This window comes from Chlorocebus sabaeus, chromosome 24, assembly GCF_047675955.1.
Source record: "Chlorocebus sabaeus isolate Y175 chromosome 24, mChlSab1.0.hap1, whole genome shotgun sequence".
Taxonomy (NCBI): Eukaryota; Metazoa; Chordata; class Mammalia; order Primates; family Cercopithecidae; genus Chlorocebus; species Chlorocebus sabaeus.
In genome coordinates this window covers 11,209,303-11,225,913 of record NC_132927.1, presented here as the reverse complement: position 1 = coordinate 11,225,913, position 16,611 = coordinate 11,209,303, and the positions used below count along the sequence as shown (strand labels likewise).

The 16,611-nt window shown below is 38.9% G+C and overlaps 1 protein-coding gene across 4 annotated transcripts in view; it reads left to right on the top strand.

Annotated features, from left to right (window-relative positions):
• The window catches only part of BAZ1A (bromodomain adjacent to zinc finger domain 1A), a 231,106-nt gene that overhangs the window by 181,569 nt on the left and 32,926 nt on the right, over positions 1–16,611 (top strand). For 3 of the 4 annotated variants that reach the window (XM_073010925.1, XM_073010924.1, XM_007986467.3), the window contains 5 exons: positions 6,726–6,821; positions 7,599–7,737; positions 9,561–9,707; positions 16,011–16,106; positions 16,232–16,456. In XM_073010925.1, the coding sequence (XP_072867026.1) occupies positions 6,726–6,821; positions 7,599–7,737; positions 9,561–9,707; positions 16,011–16,106; positions 16,232–16,456 (703 nt within the window). The remainder of the gene's footprint in view (positions 1–6,725; positions 6,822–7,598; positions 7,738–9,560; positions 9,708–16,010; positions 16,107–16,231; positions 16,457–16,611) is intronic. The other variant, XM_037983884.2, reaches the window with a different exon arrangement.

The following is a 16,611-nucleotide window of genomic DNA, read 5'->3' as shown; positions in this document are numbered from 1 at the left end:
GTTTGAAGTCAGGTAGCATGATGCCTCCAGCTTTCTTTTTTTTTTTTTTTTTACTTAGGATTGTCTTGGCAATACGGGCTCTTTTTTCGTTCCATATGAACTTTAAAGTAGTTTTTTCCAGTTCTGTGAAGAAAGTCATTGGTAGCTTGATGGGGATGGCATTGAATCTATAAATTACTTGGGCAATATGGCCATTTTCACGATATTGATTCTTCCTATCCATGAGCATGGAATGTTCTTCCATTTGTTTGTGTCTTCTTTTATTTCATTGAGCAGTGGTTTGTAGTTCTCCTTGAAGAGGTCCTTCACATCCCTTGTAAATTGGATTCCTAGGTATTTTATTCTCTTTGAAGCAATTGTGAATGGGAGTTTACTCATGATTTGGCTCTCTGTTTTTCTGTTAATGGTGTATAGGAATGATTGTGATTTTTGCACATTGATTTTGTGTCCTGAGACTTTGCTGAAGTTGCTTATCAGCTTAAGGAGATTTTGGGCTGAGATGATAGGGTTTTCTAAATATACAATCATGTCATCTGCAAACAGAGACAATTTGACTTCCTCATTTCCTAACTGAATACCTTTTATTTCTTTATCTTGCCTGATTGCACTGGCCAGAACTTCCAATACTATGTTGAATAGGAGTGGTGAGAGAGGGCATCCTTGTTTTGTGCTGGTTTTCAAAAGGAATCCTTCCAGTTTTTGCCCATTCATTATGATATTGGCTGTGGGTTTGTCATAAATAACTCTAATTATTTTGAGATACGTTCCATCAGTACCTAGTTTATTGAGCATTTTTAGCATGAAGGGATGTTGAATTTTGTTGAAGGTCTTTTCTGCATGTATTGAGATAATCATGTGGTTTTTGTCATTGATTCTGTTTATGTGATGGATTACGTTTATTGATTTGCATATGTTGAACCAGCCTTGCATCCCAGGGATGAAGCCCACTTGATCATGGTGGATAAGCTTCTTGATGTGCTGCTGGATTTGGTTTGCAAGTATTTTATTGAGGATTTTCACATCAATGTTCATCAGGGATATTGGTCTAAAATTCTCTTTTTTTGTTGTGTCTTTGCCAGGCTTTGGTATCAGGATGATGCTGGCCTCATAAAATGAGTTAGGGAGGAGTCCTTCTTTTTCTATTGATTGGAATAGTTTCAGAAGGAATGGTACCAGCTCCTCTTTGTACCTCTGATAGAATTCGGCTGTGAATCCGTCTGGTCCTGGACTTTTTTTGGTTTGTAGGCTATTAATTATTGCCTCAATTTCAGAACCTGTTATTGGTCTATTCAGAGATTCACCTTCTTCCTAGTTTAGTCTTGGGAGGGTGTTTGTGTCCAGGAATTTATCCATTTCTTCTAGATTTTCTAGTTTATTTGTGTAGAGGTGTTTATAGTATTCTCTGATGGCAGTTTGTATTTCTGTGGGATCGGTGGTGATATCCCCTTTGTTGTTTTTTATTATGTCTATTTGATTCTTCTCTCTTTTCTTCTTTATTAGTCTTGCTAGCCGTCTATCAATTTTGTTGATCTTTTCAAAAAACCAGCTCCCGGATTCACTGATTTTTTTAAAAGGGTTTTTTGTGTCTCTATCCCCTTCAGTTCTGCTCTGATCTTAGTTGTTTCTTGCCTTCTGCTAGCTTTTGAATTTGTTTCCTCTTGCTTCTCTAGTTCTTTTAATTGTGATGTTAGGGTGTCAATTTTAGATCTTTCCTTCTTTCTCTTGTGGGCATTTAGTGCTATAAATTTCCCTCTACACACTGCTTTAAATGTGTCCCAGAGATTCTGGTACATTGTGTCTTTGTTCTCATTGGTTTCAAAGAACATCTTTATTTCTGCCTTAATTTCGTTACTTACCCAGTAGTCATTCAGGAGCAGGTTGTTCAGTTTCCATGTAGTTGTGCAGTTTGGAATGAGTTTCTTAATCCTGAGTTCTAATTTGATTGCACTGTGGTCTGAAAGACAGTTTGTTGTGATTTCTGTTCTTTTACATTTGCTGAGGAGTGCTTTACTTCCAACTATGTGGTCAGTTTTGGAATAAGTGTGATGTGGTGCTGAGAAGAACGTATATTCTGTTGACTTGGGGTGGAGAGTTCTGTAGATGTCTATGAGGTCTGCTTGGTGCAGAGCTGAGTTCAATTCCTGGATATCCTTGTTGGCCTTCTGTCTAGTTGATCTGTCTAATGTTGACAGTGGGGTGTTAAAGTCTCCCATTATTATTGTGTGGGAGTCTAAGTCTCTTTGTAGGTCTCTAAGGACTTGCTTTATGAATCTGGGTGCTCCTGTATTAGGTGCATATATATTTGGGATAGTTAGCTCTTCTTTTTGAATTGATCCCTTTACCATTATGTAATGGCCTTCTTTGTCTCTTTTGGTCTTTGTTGGTTTAAAGTCTGTTTTATCAGAGACTAGGGTTGCAACCCCTGCTTTATTTTGCTTTTCATTTGCTTGGTAGATCTTCCTCCATCCCTTTATTTTGAGCGTATGTGTGTCTCTGCATGTGAGATGGGTCTCCTGAATATAGCACACTGATAGGTCTTGACTCTTTATCCAGTTTGCCAGTCTGTGTCTTTTACTTGGGGCATTTAGCCCATTTACATTTAAGGTTAATATTGTTATGTGTGAATTTGATCCTGTCGTTACGATGTTAGCTGGTTATTTTGCCTGTTAGTTGATGCAGTTTCTTCCTAGCATCGATAGTCTTTACAATTTGGCATGTTTTTGCAGTGGCTGGTACCAGTTGTTCCTTTCGATGTTGAGTGCTTCCTTCAGGAACTTTTGTAAGGCGGGCCTGGTGGTGACAAAATCTCTCAGCATTTGCTTGTCTGGAAAGGATTTTATTTCTCCTTCACTTATGAAGCTTAGTTTGGCTGGATATGAAATTCTGGGTTGAAAATTCTTTTCTTTAAGAATGTTGAATATTGGCCCCCACTCTCTTCTGGCTTGTAGCATTTCTGCTGAGAGATCCGCTGTTAGTCTTATGGGCTTCCCTTTGTGGGTAACCCGACCTTTCTCTCTGGCTGCCCTTAAGATTTTTTCCTTCATTTCAGCCTTGGGGAATCTGACATTTATGTGTCTTGGGGTTGCTCTTCTCGAGGAGTGTCTTTGTGGTGTTCTCTGTATTTCCTGCATTTGAATGTTGGCCTGCCTTGCTAGGCTGGGGAAGTTCTCCTGGATAATATCCTGAAGAGTGTTTTCCAACTTGGTTCCATTCTCCCCATCACTTTCAGGTACACCAATCAGACATAGATTTGGTCTTTTCACATAGTCCCATATTTCTTGGAGACTTTGTTCATTTCTTTTTACTCTTTTTTCTCTAAACTTCTCCTCTTGCTTTATTTCATTAATTTGATCTTCAATCACTGATACCCTTTCTTCCACTTGATTGAATTGTCTATTGAAGCTTGTGTATGTGTCACATAGTTCTCGTGCCATGGTTTTCAGCTCCATCAGGTCATTTAAGGTCTTCTCTACACTGTTTATTCTAGTTAACCATTCGTCTAGTCTTTTTTCAAGGTTTTTAAGCTTCCTTGGTGATGGGTTTGAACATCCTCCTTTAGCTTGGAGAAGTTTGTTATTACTGACCTTTCGAAGCCTACTTCTGTCGGCTCGTCAAAGTCATTCTCCGTCCCTCTTTGTTTTGTTGCTGGCAAGGAGCTGTGATCCTTTGGAGAAGAGGAGGCGCTCCAGTTTTTAGAATTTTCAGCTTTTCTGCTCTGGTTTCTCCCTATTTTTGTGGTCTTTATCTACCTTTGGTCTTTGATGCTGGTGACCTACAGGTGGGGTTTTGGTGTGGATGTCCTTTTTGTTGATGTTGATGCTATTCCTTTCTGTTCGTTAGTTTTCCTTCTGAGAATGAGGTCCCTCAGCTGCAGGTCTGTTGGAGTTTGCTGGAGGTCCACTCCAGACCCTGTTTGCCTGGGTATCACCAGCGGAGCCTGCAGAACAGCAAATATTGCTGCCTGATCCTTCCTCTGGAAGCTTCGTCCCAGAGGGGTACCTACCTGTATGAGGTGTCATTTAGGCTACACAGTGGTCAGGGACCCACTTGAGGAGACAGTCTGTCTGTTCTCAGAGCTCAAAAACCGTGCTGGGAGAAACACTGCTCTCTTCAGAGCTGCCAGGCAGGGACGTTTAAGTCTGTAGCAGTTTCTCCTGCCTTTTGTTCAGCTATGCCCTGCCCCCAGAGGCAGCAGGCTTTGCAGAGCTGCAGTGGACTCTGCCCAGTTTGAGCTTCCCCAGCTGCTTTGTTTGCCTACTCAAGCCTCAGCAATGGGGGACACCCCTCCCCCTAGCCAGGCTACTGCCTCGCAGGTCAATCTCAGACTGCTACGCTAGTAGTGAGCAAGGCTCTGTGGGTGTGGGACCCGCTGAGCCAGGCGCAGGATATAATCTCCTGGTGTGCTGTTTGCTAAGACCGTTGGAAAAGCACAGTATTTGGGCAGGAGTGTCCCAGTTTTCCAGGTGCAGTCTGTCACGGCGTGCCTTGGCTAGGAAAGGGAAATCCCCTAACCCCTTGCGCTTCCCGGGTGAGGCAATGCCCCACCCTGTTTCAGCTTGCCCTCCATGGGCTGCACCCACTGTCCAACCAGTCCCAATGAGATGAACCAGGTAACTCACTTGGAAATGCAGAAATCACCATCTTCTGTGTCGATCACACTGGGAGCTGCAGACTGGAGCTGTTCCTATTCGGCCATCTTGGAATGGAAACCAAATGTTTGTCAAATAGACCATTGAGTTGGTGTAGAAGGTCTAATATAAGTTTACGCCAGAAAACATAGAGAACAGAAAAATCACCAGAAATCTGATGGTAACATTTAGAGATAGAATTAACACTTTTTTTTTTTTGAGACTGAGTGTCACTCTCTTGCTCAGGCTGAAGTTCAGTAGCTTGATCTGGGCTCACTGCAACCTCTGCCTCCCAGATTCAAGCAGTTCTCCTGCCTCAGCTTCCCGAGTGGCTGGGATTAGAAGTGCCCACCACCATGCCTGGCTAGTTTTTGTATTTTTACTAGGGATGGGGTTTCACCCTGTTGGCCGGGCTGGTCTGAAACTCCTGACCTCAAGTGATCTGCCCGCCTCAACCTCCCAAAGTGCTAGGATTACAGGCATGAGCCACCACACCTGGCCAGAGATAGAATTAACACTTTGATTTGTTTATTTCTAGTCTTTATCCTGTGCCTTAGAAAAACAGATCACTCACCATTTAAAGTTTTATATGCTTTTTTTAATCTAACATGATCATAAACATTCTTTCATGTTATTAAATAATCTTAAGTGGAATTTTTAATGACTGCATAACTCATTAAATTGTCCAAGTGCTTTAAATAATACTGCTGTGTTCAAATTTCTGAATAAAGTCTTCTTTTTTTTGGACTATGTCCCAGGATAAATTTGTAGAAGTAGAATAAATCAAAGGGTAAGAATATTTTCAAAACTTTTATACATATACATCACTAAGTATTTCCCAAGCATGTGCTTATTTACACTGTTCGCAACAATGAATTAGAATGCTAACCTTATTTGATCCTATAAGAATTATTTCTGAGGTTGGGGGTGGATAATTTATTTAAGCAGACTATTCAAGTTACAGCAAGTTCCGTAACTATCTAGGCCATTTTATGTTGAAAATTTGATAAGTATACATCTGTTTACCTCTGTTGTTCCTAAATTTCAAAGAAGAGAATAATATAATAACATATTAAATATACTTACTGGAAAAAATAGTAAAATATTTTATTTACACTGCTTTATTAGAGACATTTAGCAGTTAATATTTATCTTGCAATTTCAAACACCAGAATCAAAAAGTAAGAGTTTCAAAAGACCAAGTGAGTAAGAGAAATAGCCTAAATTACAAGAAAGAAGTCCATCTATTCTAATATTGTTGCTTTTAATTATTGTTCCCTCTTTGTGTCTCTAGGCTGTTATCAGATTCAAATGAATCTTGAAAATAACAAATGTATTACAAATATAAGGGGAAGTTTCATTTTAGGCAGTCTAATAATTTATTTTGCTAGGATCTTATTGATAGGAAGTAGAGGGAAAGCTATAGATGAAGTCAGATTAAATTAATATTTATTCAAGAGCTGCCCAGGCTGGAGTGCAGTGGTGTGATCTCAGCTCACTGCAACCCTCTCCTCCCGGGTACAAGTGCTTCTTCTGCCTCAGCCTCCCAAGTAGCTGGAATGACAGGCACGTGCTACCATGCCCAGCTTATTTTTATATACATATATAAAATAAGTCTATATTATAGACTTATTTTTAAAAAATTAAAGTATTTGTATTTTTTAAAATATATTTTTATATAAATATATTTGTATCATATAAAAATATATATATATTTGTATTTTTAGTAGAGATGGAGTTTCGCCATTTTGGCCAGGCTGGTCTCGAACTTCTGACCTCAAGTGATCCACCTGACTCTGACTCCCAAAGTGCTGGAATTACATGTGTGAGCCACTGCACTCTGCCCATTTTCAGTCTTTATAGCATTATTTTGATAGGTATTATTCTGATCAGTGGTTCTAAAACTTTAGCATGTATTAAAAACCACCAGGAGGGCTTGCTAGAACACCAATTGCTAAGTCCTAACTTCAGAGTTACTGCTTCAGTAGGTATGGGGTAAGGTCCAACTATTTGCATTTCTAACAAGTTCTCAGGAGATGCCAATGTTGCTATGTAAATTTCTTACATGAATTGTTACTAACTTTTAAAAATGTTTAGGAAAGGGAGAAGTTACGTGAAGAAAAGCGAAAATATGTGGAATACTTAAAACAGTGGAGTAAACCTAGAGAAGATATGGAATGTGATGACCTTAAGGTATAAACATGTTATGTGATGTTTGGCACACATAGGTTTTACATGCCTTATGTGGCTTTGCTGATGAAATCATTCTTTTATTTAATAGCAGCCTCTTTTCTTTATATTTAACTGAGAGAAAATAGCTAGTTAAGCAAATGTTCACACTTAGAATTCCAAGGTAGCATTGTTAGTGTTTTATAATCAGCTTTGATAATGTATCTTATTCTGTAGAAATAATAGGTCAGTTTGTGTAATCCTTAATAATCCAAAAACCACTGTAGCCAGGCATGCATTTAGCTTGATTGCTAGGTAAGGATTCTGCCTGTTTCTAGAAATGGCCAAAGTATCCAAATCAAACTCATTCAACTTGGCTTATAAAGAACAATTTCTAAATCAGTAGATGGTAGATTGATTATGTTCCAAATCATAAGGAGATAGTACATTGAAGGTAGTATTTCACAGCTGATTTGACTTCAAAATGTGGGTTAAGAGACTCTTACCGGGAAATATAGTCAGAAATACACTCAGCCTAAAGTTATGTTCTTAGTAAAAGGAAGGAAAATATTCCTTTCTCCCAGTCCGTTCTCAGGAACTGTGATTTAGTAAAGTTGGAACAAGTTCAGGACATCTATAATTTTAGAAGTTTCAAAGGTGATTGTGATAAACAGCCAGGGTTGAGAACCAGTAGCTTACAAAGAATAATGCTTAATAGTTAGGTAAAAAGTATGTCATCTCTACCTTTTAAGTTTTCCTTTTCTTGGTTCACATAGTTATATAAATTGTTTAATCTTTCAGGAACTTCCAGAACCAACACCAGTGAAAACTAGACTACCTCCTGAAATCTTTGGTGATGCTCTGATGGTTTTGGAGTTCCTTAATGCATTTGGGGAACTTTTTGATCTTCAAGATGAGTTTCCTGATGGAGTAACCCTAGGCAAGTGCTCTAGTTATCTATTGCTACATTATAGTTCATCCTAAACTTAGTGCCTTTAACAACACAAGCCATCTCGTAAAGTTCTGTGGGGGCACTGGAGTTGGGATCTCTCTGGTCTAGCTAGATGTTCAAAATGGCTTCTTCTCACACAGGTTCTGGTGCCTTGGTCCTCTTCAGTTGGCCTTTCATTTCATCAGAGTATCTCATACTTATTATGTGGCACCTGGGGACTCTAAGAAGCAGGAAGCAGAAACTGCTAGCCCTCTTAAAGCCTAGGCCTGGAATTGGCACAGCCTTACTTCTGCCACATTCCATTCGTCAGAGCAGTGAGAGACCACCTTGGGATTCAACAGGATGGTGGAATAGACTCCACTTCTTGAGCAGGGAGTGGTATATGGGTGTTTGCAGACAGGCTATTGCCTACCTTTAATTTGTAATTCTCTTTGGCCTGTGTACTTATATATTTTACTTTGTATAAATATTTATAATGCGTTTAGTATAAGGAGAGATTTGGATCAGATTTTGAATTTTTGGCTGTCACATGGAAAAATAATTTTCTTAAAATCTATGTAGAGACTTTGAAATAGAGAATTATAATGCCACTCTTTTTTTTTTTTTTCTTGAGACAGAGTCTTGCTCTGTCGCCTAGGCTAGAGTGCAGTGGTGAGATCTCAGCTCACTGCAAGCTCCACCTCCAGGATTCAAGCGATTCTTCTGCCTCAGCCTCCCAAGTAGCTGGGACTACAGGCGCCTGCCACCGGGCCTGGCTAATTTTTTTCTTTTTCTTTTTTATTTATTTATTTATTTATTTTTTGAGACAGAGTCTCGCTCTATCACCCAGGTTGGAGTGTAGTGCGTAATCTTGGCTCATTGCAACCTTCACCTCCTAGGTTCAAGCAGTTCTCTGCCTCAGCCTCCCGAGTAGGTGGGATTACAGGCACCCGCCACCATGCCCAGCTAATTTTTGTATTTTCAGTAGAGACAGGGTTTCACCATTTTGGCCAGGCTAGTCTTGAACTCCTGACCTTGTGATCTGCCCACCTTGGCCTCCCAAAGCGCTGGGATTACAGGCGTGAGCCACTGCGCCCGGCCCAATTTTTTTGTATTTTTAGTAGAGATGAGGTTTCACTGTGTTAGCCACAATGGTCTCAATCTCCTGACCTCGTGATCCGCCTGCCTCAGCCTCGGCTCATTATAGGCGTGAGCCATTGTGTCCAGCCTATAATGCCACTCTTATTTTAATAAAAGTGTATTCTTTAGGGGGGCTTTCAAATTCTTTTATTTCTCCTTATGAGCCGGATGAGGCAAGAATCACTGTGCCTTATAGATCAAGGAGGTCTAAACAGTGCTGGTTTAGGTGAGATGAATTAGATAAGAAACATTTATTTATGACTTAGACACAATATTAGGATTAAAACCTAATGCAGATAATGACCTCTCCTATTCACTATTTGCACATATATAGCCCTCAAGAACAGTGGCACAGTAACAAATATTTGCATTGTTCAGATTAGAATAAAATTATAATTTTTAAAATGTGCCTTAATTCGTGCCTTAAATTTAAATGAAATATGTTGATCTATTGAAGCTATTTTGACTTACTTGAATGAGGTGACTGTGGCTTATGATTTTATTGTATTTTATTGTAATCATTATAAATTGTTTCTTATTTTGGCTTGGATAATACTTGGTTATACTTTCATAAATTGATGCTTAAGAAAATAGGTGCACATACTATTGTTGATTAAATGTTTATTCCAGTGGAGTTGTTTTTTCAGTACATGAACAGAACTTTAAATTCATTTTAAACATTTTATTCACAGAAGTATTAGAGGAAGCTCTTGTAGGAAATGACAGTGAAGGCCCACTGTGTGAATTGCTTTTTTTCTTCCTGACTGCAATCTTCCAGGCAATAGCTGAAGAAGAAGAGGAAGTAGCCAAAGAGCAACTAACTGATGCTGACACCAAAGGTCAGAGTTCAACATTATTGCTGATTGAACCATAGTAGTTTTGTAGTGAAACTAATTTTTGAAGGCTAATTTTAAATTAAATTGGCTTTTATGCTTATAAAATATAGTTGTTCAGGTTACCTGATATTGAATCATATGCTAACAACATATGGATTATGTTATAAAAATTTTGTTTTGATATAACCTGTGTCTGACAACCTTAAAGATATTTTCCCTTGATCTATCTTGCTTTTATTCCTTTAGACTTTTCCTATGATTTAGGAGCATTATAGATTTCATTGACCAGTATCTGTAATTCCAAGAGATTCTGCTAACTAGCACTGTAGCACTGTTTCTTTGGTTTTTGGGGGTTTTTTTGCCCCTAACTAAGGAAATACTTTTTTTTTTTTTTTTTTTTTGAGATGGAGTTTCACTCTGTTGCCAGGCTGGAGTGCATTGGCATGATCTTGGCTCACTGCAACCTCCGCCTCCCAGGTTCAAGCGATTCTCCTGCCTCAGCCTCCCAAGTAGCTGGGATTACAGACACCCACCACCGCACCCAGCTAATTTTTGTATTGTTTTTAATAGAGATGGGGTTTCACTGTGTTGGCCAGGCCAGTCTCGAACTTCTGACCTCAGGTGATCCACCCGCCTTGGCCTCCCAAAGTGCTGGGATTACAGGCGTGAGCCACTGCGCCTGGCCAGGAAATACTTTAATTGTAATTAATATTTTAAAATGAAAATACTACTGCTGATTTCATTTTAGATCTGACAGTTTTTACATCAGAGTTAAGTAAAATTTTACTTAATAGTTTGAACTAGGTAATTTGCCCTTTAAGTTCTGTACGCTTCTAGAGTCAGTTGTATGCTACATGTTAATGCAGGAATAATTCTTGGGGCAAACCCTTACATATTTTTAAAACAGTATGTTCACTATTTTGTTTAGGATTCACCTTAGTCAGAGGAAATGTTAAGCATTTCTAATAAGAGATTGATTTGGCCTCCTGAATAATACCCTGAACTTTGAGATTTAGGACCAGAAACTTGATTAAACAATACTTGAGTATGTTACATAAAAATTCACAATAAGAAAGAACTGTTAGGAGACATCTTGATATCAGAATATTGGTACAGAAAGATGGGACATTCCTCCAGTCAGATAGTTTTGTTGACCTTAGATAATTCAAGGTCATCTTCCTTTTAAGCAATATGACCCCTATTGTCATCTCAGATAATTTAGTCAATTAAATGATATTCTTTTAGCTATTATATTTATTAATGGCCAACATTATAGAGTTATTGATCAAATTCTAACAATACAAGACATAAAGCTGTATTTAATTCCAGATTTGAATTGTGTAGTTTTGGAAGTCATGGTGGAAAATAAAAGTGTGGTAAAAAGGAAATGGTATGGGAAAATTAGTATTATAAAGGAAAAATATATATAAGCAATGGTTGGTGTTTGAATTGCCATTACACTCTCTTCTCTTCTCTTTTCTTTTTTGAGACGGAGTTTTGCTCTTGATGCCCAGGCTGGAGTGCAATGGTGCAATCTTGGCTCACTGTAACCTCCGCCTCCCGGGTTCAAGCGATTCTCCCGTCTCAGCCTCCTGAGTAGCTGGGATTACAGGTATGCACCACCACACCCGGCTAATATTGTATTTTTAGTAGAGACAGGATTTCTCCATGTTGGTCAGGCTGGTCTTGAACTCCCGACCTCAGGTGATCCACCTGCCTCAGCCTCCCAAAGTGCTGGGATTACAGGCTTGAGCCACTGCGCCCAGCTGCCATTACACTTTCATGATTGATCTGTGAGTTTTTAAAATAACTATGGCCTATATAGGACTGTGTATAAATATAAGGTGTATCTCTCTAAATAATATTGGCCACTAAATAAAAGTTTTAATGCTGTCTTTGAAAATATTTAGCCTGGGTGACATAGTGAGACCCTTGTCTCTACAAAAAATAAAACAAGGCTAGGCGCAGTGGCTCATGCCCGTAATCCCAGCATTTTGGGAGGCTGAGGTGGGCGGATCACTTAAAGTCAGAGGTTCAAGACCAGCCTGACCAACATGGATGGTGAAACCCCATCTCTACTAAAAATGCAAAAATTAGCCAGGCATGGTGGCGCATGCCTGTAATCCCATACAGGCTGAGGCACAATAATCCCTTGAACCCAGGAGGCAGAGGTTGCAGTGATCTGAGATCGCGACACCAGCCTAGGCAATAGAGAGAGACTCTGTCTCAAATAAATAAATTTAATTAAAATTAGCCAGGTGTAGTGGTGCATGCCTATAACCCCAGCTACTTGGGAGGCTGAGGTGGGAGGATTGTTTGATCCTGGGAGTTTGAGGCTGCAGTGACCTGTGATTGTGCCACTGCACGCCATCCTGGGACAGAGTGAGACCCTGTTTCAAAGGAAAAAAAAAAAAAAAATATATATATATATATATATATATATATATATATATATATATATATATGTATATATATTTAAATGTTAGGGAGGGAAAAAAAATAAGTCTGGCATTTTTCACTGTTTTCTCACTTCCCTATTATTTATTATTGACCACATTTTACGTGATGTAAAATAAGTGACGTAAGAGACTACACATTGTTTCATTTAATTCTCATACTACTCTTTTGAGGAAGATACTATTTTCTGCATTTTACATATAAAGAAACTGAGGCTTAGTTTGAAGAAACATGGCTAATAAGGAATTGATGAGATACAAGCTCAAGGAGTCTGATCTAGAGACTCATTACAACTGTGCTATGTTGCTTCATAATATGGTAAAGAAGTTGAAATTTTGAATATGTGTTTCCTCTGGCATTGCCTGTAAAATTATCTGTCTTTGAGAAGATCTAATTTCTTTGGCCCTTGGTCTCCCTGTTTTTATATCAAACCTGAGAGATTTTGACTACCAATTTAAAAAATCTTATATTTAATACATCAGTTCCTCTCTTTAGTCTTATGAACTAAAAAGCCCTTCAAAGTATGGGAACAAGAGCATCCTCTTTATATAGAATAGTTTTGTGTATTTGTTGGATCATTGTCTAGTGTTAGAATTGTATGCACCTAATTCTAGATTATGATGACAATAAATATATCTGTTGCAGTTAGTCATAAAATATTGGATATAATTTGGCTATATTCTCTTGGTGTGATGTACCCAAGTGACTATCACTAAGCAAATCCTAGAATGATATTTACAGTTTCTTAAGAATGCCATATGATAGGTAAAGAGTTAAAGAATATATTTTAGCATATTACTTTATTTAACACAATTAAAAATGCATTTCATTGGTTTTTCATTTCCTAAAGGCCTTTTATAGCCTTTGTCTTAGGAAATTATAACTTTCTATAGATGGTATAGGTTGAATGTGGTGGTTGCTGCAGGATAAGAGCCAATACACTTTTACAGTTTGTATCTAGGACTGTTGTTAATTTTGGAGTGCTCATTAATTAAATTTGTTTGGCTTTATATGTAAAATGAACATTGAGGAAATTTTAAATATAGTATTTTTCTGCTACAGAAGAATATGATTTCTGTCGTTTGGGCTAGATTAGGTCTGGTAGGAATGACTTTTGGCATATATGCAAATTTTATAGATAGCTTCTCATGTGTGGCCCTATGTATGCTTGAAATGCCATGAAATTGTCAATGATTGTAATTAGATACGATCCCAGAGCTGCCTTTTTCCTTTATTAAGGGACTGTTTTCTAAGGTTAATTTTGTCAGGCTTTGGACTTTGGTAGGAGAGTCATATAGTAGAAGGCTAAAGAACCACGGAAGATTAGCCTAGTGATTTTCAAACTCTAATCCAAGGCAATTCGTCAGTGCCACTGCAGGAGAGTTGGAAAGATGAAAAGGCAGAATTCTCATCTCCATATCTCACTTTAACAAGAGCATCTTTTATATTGAGTTTTCAAGGAAAAAAAAAAAAAAAATTTTTTTTTTTTTTTTTTTTTTTTTTTTTTTTTTGAAGAATTTGAAAATGACTGATCCAGACTCATTCCTTTAAGAAAGATGGGCCAGGCATGGTGGCTCATACCTGTAATCCCAGCACTTTGGGAAGCCAGGGCAGGCAGATCAGTTGAGCTCAGTAATGTGAGACCAGCCTGGGCAATGTGGCAAAACCCTGCCTCTGCAAAAAATATAAAAACTAGGTGGGCATGGTGGCATGCACCTGTAGTCCCAGCTACTGGGGAGGCCGAGGTGGGAGGATGGCTTGAGCCCAGAAGGCAGAGGTTGTAGTGAGGTGAGATCGCAGCACTGCACTCCAGCCTGGGCGACAGATTCAAACCCTGTCTCAAAAAGAAAAAGAAAAATGAGGCTGAGCACGGTGGATTACAAGGTCAGGAGTTCAAGACCAGCCTGGCCAAGATGGTGAAACCCTGTCTCTACTAAAAATACAAAAATTAGCAGAGAATTGCTTAAACCTGGGAGGCAGAGGTTGCGGTGAGCCAAGATCATGCCACTGCACTCCAGCCTGGTGACAGAGTGAGACTCCATCTTCAAAAAAATTAAAAACGAACCCCAGATTAAGTGACTTGTCTCAAGGGCACATTACGAGGCACTAGCATAGCTGATACTAGAATATACATTATCTGACTCTTAGTCTGAATCTGTGTACACTGTACTATGATATAACAGAAGGGTTTTTCATAGCTTGACACTGATCAATCTATGTATTATAATTAGGAATAACTGGATATACTAATGCTTTACATACATTTATACCAGTAGATTTGTTGTTTAGTTCTATTTGTAAGCTAAGCACCATTTTAAAGCTAAAGCAATTTATTTAGAAAATTCAGGGAAATCTTCCTGTTGTTTTGTTTTGTTCTGTTTTGTTTTTGAGACGGAGTCTAACTCTGTCACCCAGGCTGGAGTGCAGTGGCACCATCTCGGCTCACTGCAACCTATGCCTCCCAGGTCCAAGCAATTCTCATGCCTCAGCCTCCCAAGTAGCTGGGGTTACAGACATGTGCCACCATGCCCAGCTAATTTTTGTATTTTAGAAGAGACGGGGTTTCACCATGTTGGCCACGTTGGTCTCAAACTCCTGACCTCAGGTGATCCGCCTGCCTCGGCTTCCCAAAGTGCTAGGATTACAGGCATGAGCCACTGCGCCCAGTCCCTGTTGGTTTTTGGATTGGAAATTTTTTTTTTTTTTTTTTTTTTTTTGAGAGGGAGTCTCGCTCTGTCACCAGACTGCAGTGCAGTGGCACGATCTTGGCTCACTGGACCCTCTGCCTCCCAGGTTCAAATGACTCTCCTGCCTCAGCCTCCCAAGTAGCTGGGAGTACAGGCACGCACCACCATGCCCAGCTAATTTTTGTATTTTTGGTAGAGACAGGGTTTCACCATGTTGGCCAGGATGGTCTGGATCTCTTGACCTTGTGCTCCGCCCACCTCAGCCTCCCAAAGTGCTGAGATTACAGGCATCAGCCACTGCACTTGGTCTGTAAAATTTTTCAAAATAAAAATTTGAAATTTTAATGAAGATATTTCAATAGTTAAATTACAGTAGTGCCATCTTCTTTTAGCTCATTTTCTGTGATGATTTTGTGATGACTATAACCTATACTTTGTTATGACTTAATCTTAAAATATTCATAAAAGGGCTGGGCACCATGGCTCACGCTTGTAATCCCAGCACTTTGGGAGGCCAAGGTGGGTGAATCACCTGAGGTCAGGAGTTCAAGACCAGCCTGACCAACAAGGTGAAACCTCGTCTCTACTAAAAATATAAAAATTAGCCGGGCGTGGTGGCAGGTGCCTGTAGTCCCAGCTGCTCAGGAGACTGAGAAAGGAGAATTGCTTGAACCTGGGAGGTGGAGGTTGCAGTGAGTCGAGATCGTGCCACTGCACTCCAGCCTGGGTGACAGAGGAAGACTACGTCTCAAAAAAAAAAAAAACAAACAAAAAAACAAAAACCATAAAAGATTAGGTTATCTTTAAATGGATTCCAATTTTCAAGGTAGACTTTTCTAAGGTTATATTGAGTGAGGAGATTTGTTTTTAATTCTAAAGTGCATTTTATCTTTTGGGGGGAATGTTTATGTGCGTCTCATTGGTAATTTGGAAATTGTCTTTTCTCTTAAGTTATGAAAATGTCTGTGTAGTGCATGGTTTAGGATTTATAGCTGTAGGTGGTGATGAAGCAGAATGTGAATAATGCTTGTACCTAGTGTTTGTTCTTTTGAGGTTCTGAATGTTAAGGTGTTTGCTGTTTTTTTCATCATTTAAAACGGGCATTATTCCCAAATATTCAAGCTTTGATTTGCACTAGAATAAAGTATTTATCTCCTTAAAGATTTAACAGAGGCTTTGGATGAAGATGCAGACCCCACAAAATCTGCACTGTCTGCAGTTGCATCTTTGGCAGCTGCATGGCCACAGTTACACCAGGGTATGTGTGGGTTTTGTTTTTTTGTTTGTTTGGCTTTTTATTTTTAATTTTATAAAGGTACATTTACATTGCTGAGTATTTATTGTTTATATTCTAAATGACTATTTCATTTTTAACAACTATAGGCTGCAGTTTGAAAAGTTTGGATCTTGATAGCTGCACTCTTTCAGAAATCCTCAGACTGCACATCTTAGCTTCAGGTGCTGATGTAACATCGGCAAATGCAAAGTATAGATATCAAAAACGAGGAGGATTTGATGCTACAGATGATGCTTGTATGGAGCTTCGTTTGAGCAATCCCAGTCTAGTGAAGAAACTGTCAAGCACCTCAGTGTATGATTTGACACCAGGTAAGCTTTGCAAGTTGGAATTTGTACCTGCCCACTTCCTACCCTCTTATTCTCAGAAAACTAACGAGCTGATGAGAAATTTTATGATCAATCAGTATTAAAAGAGAAAAAGATAAAGCAGACTATTGTTATTCATACTAACTTTAATTATTTAT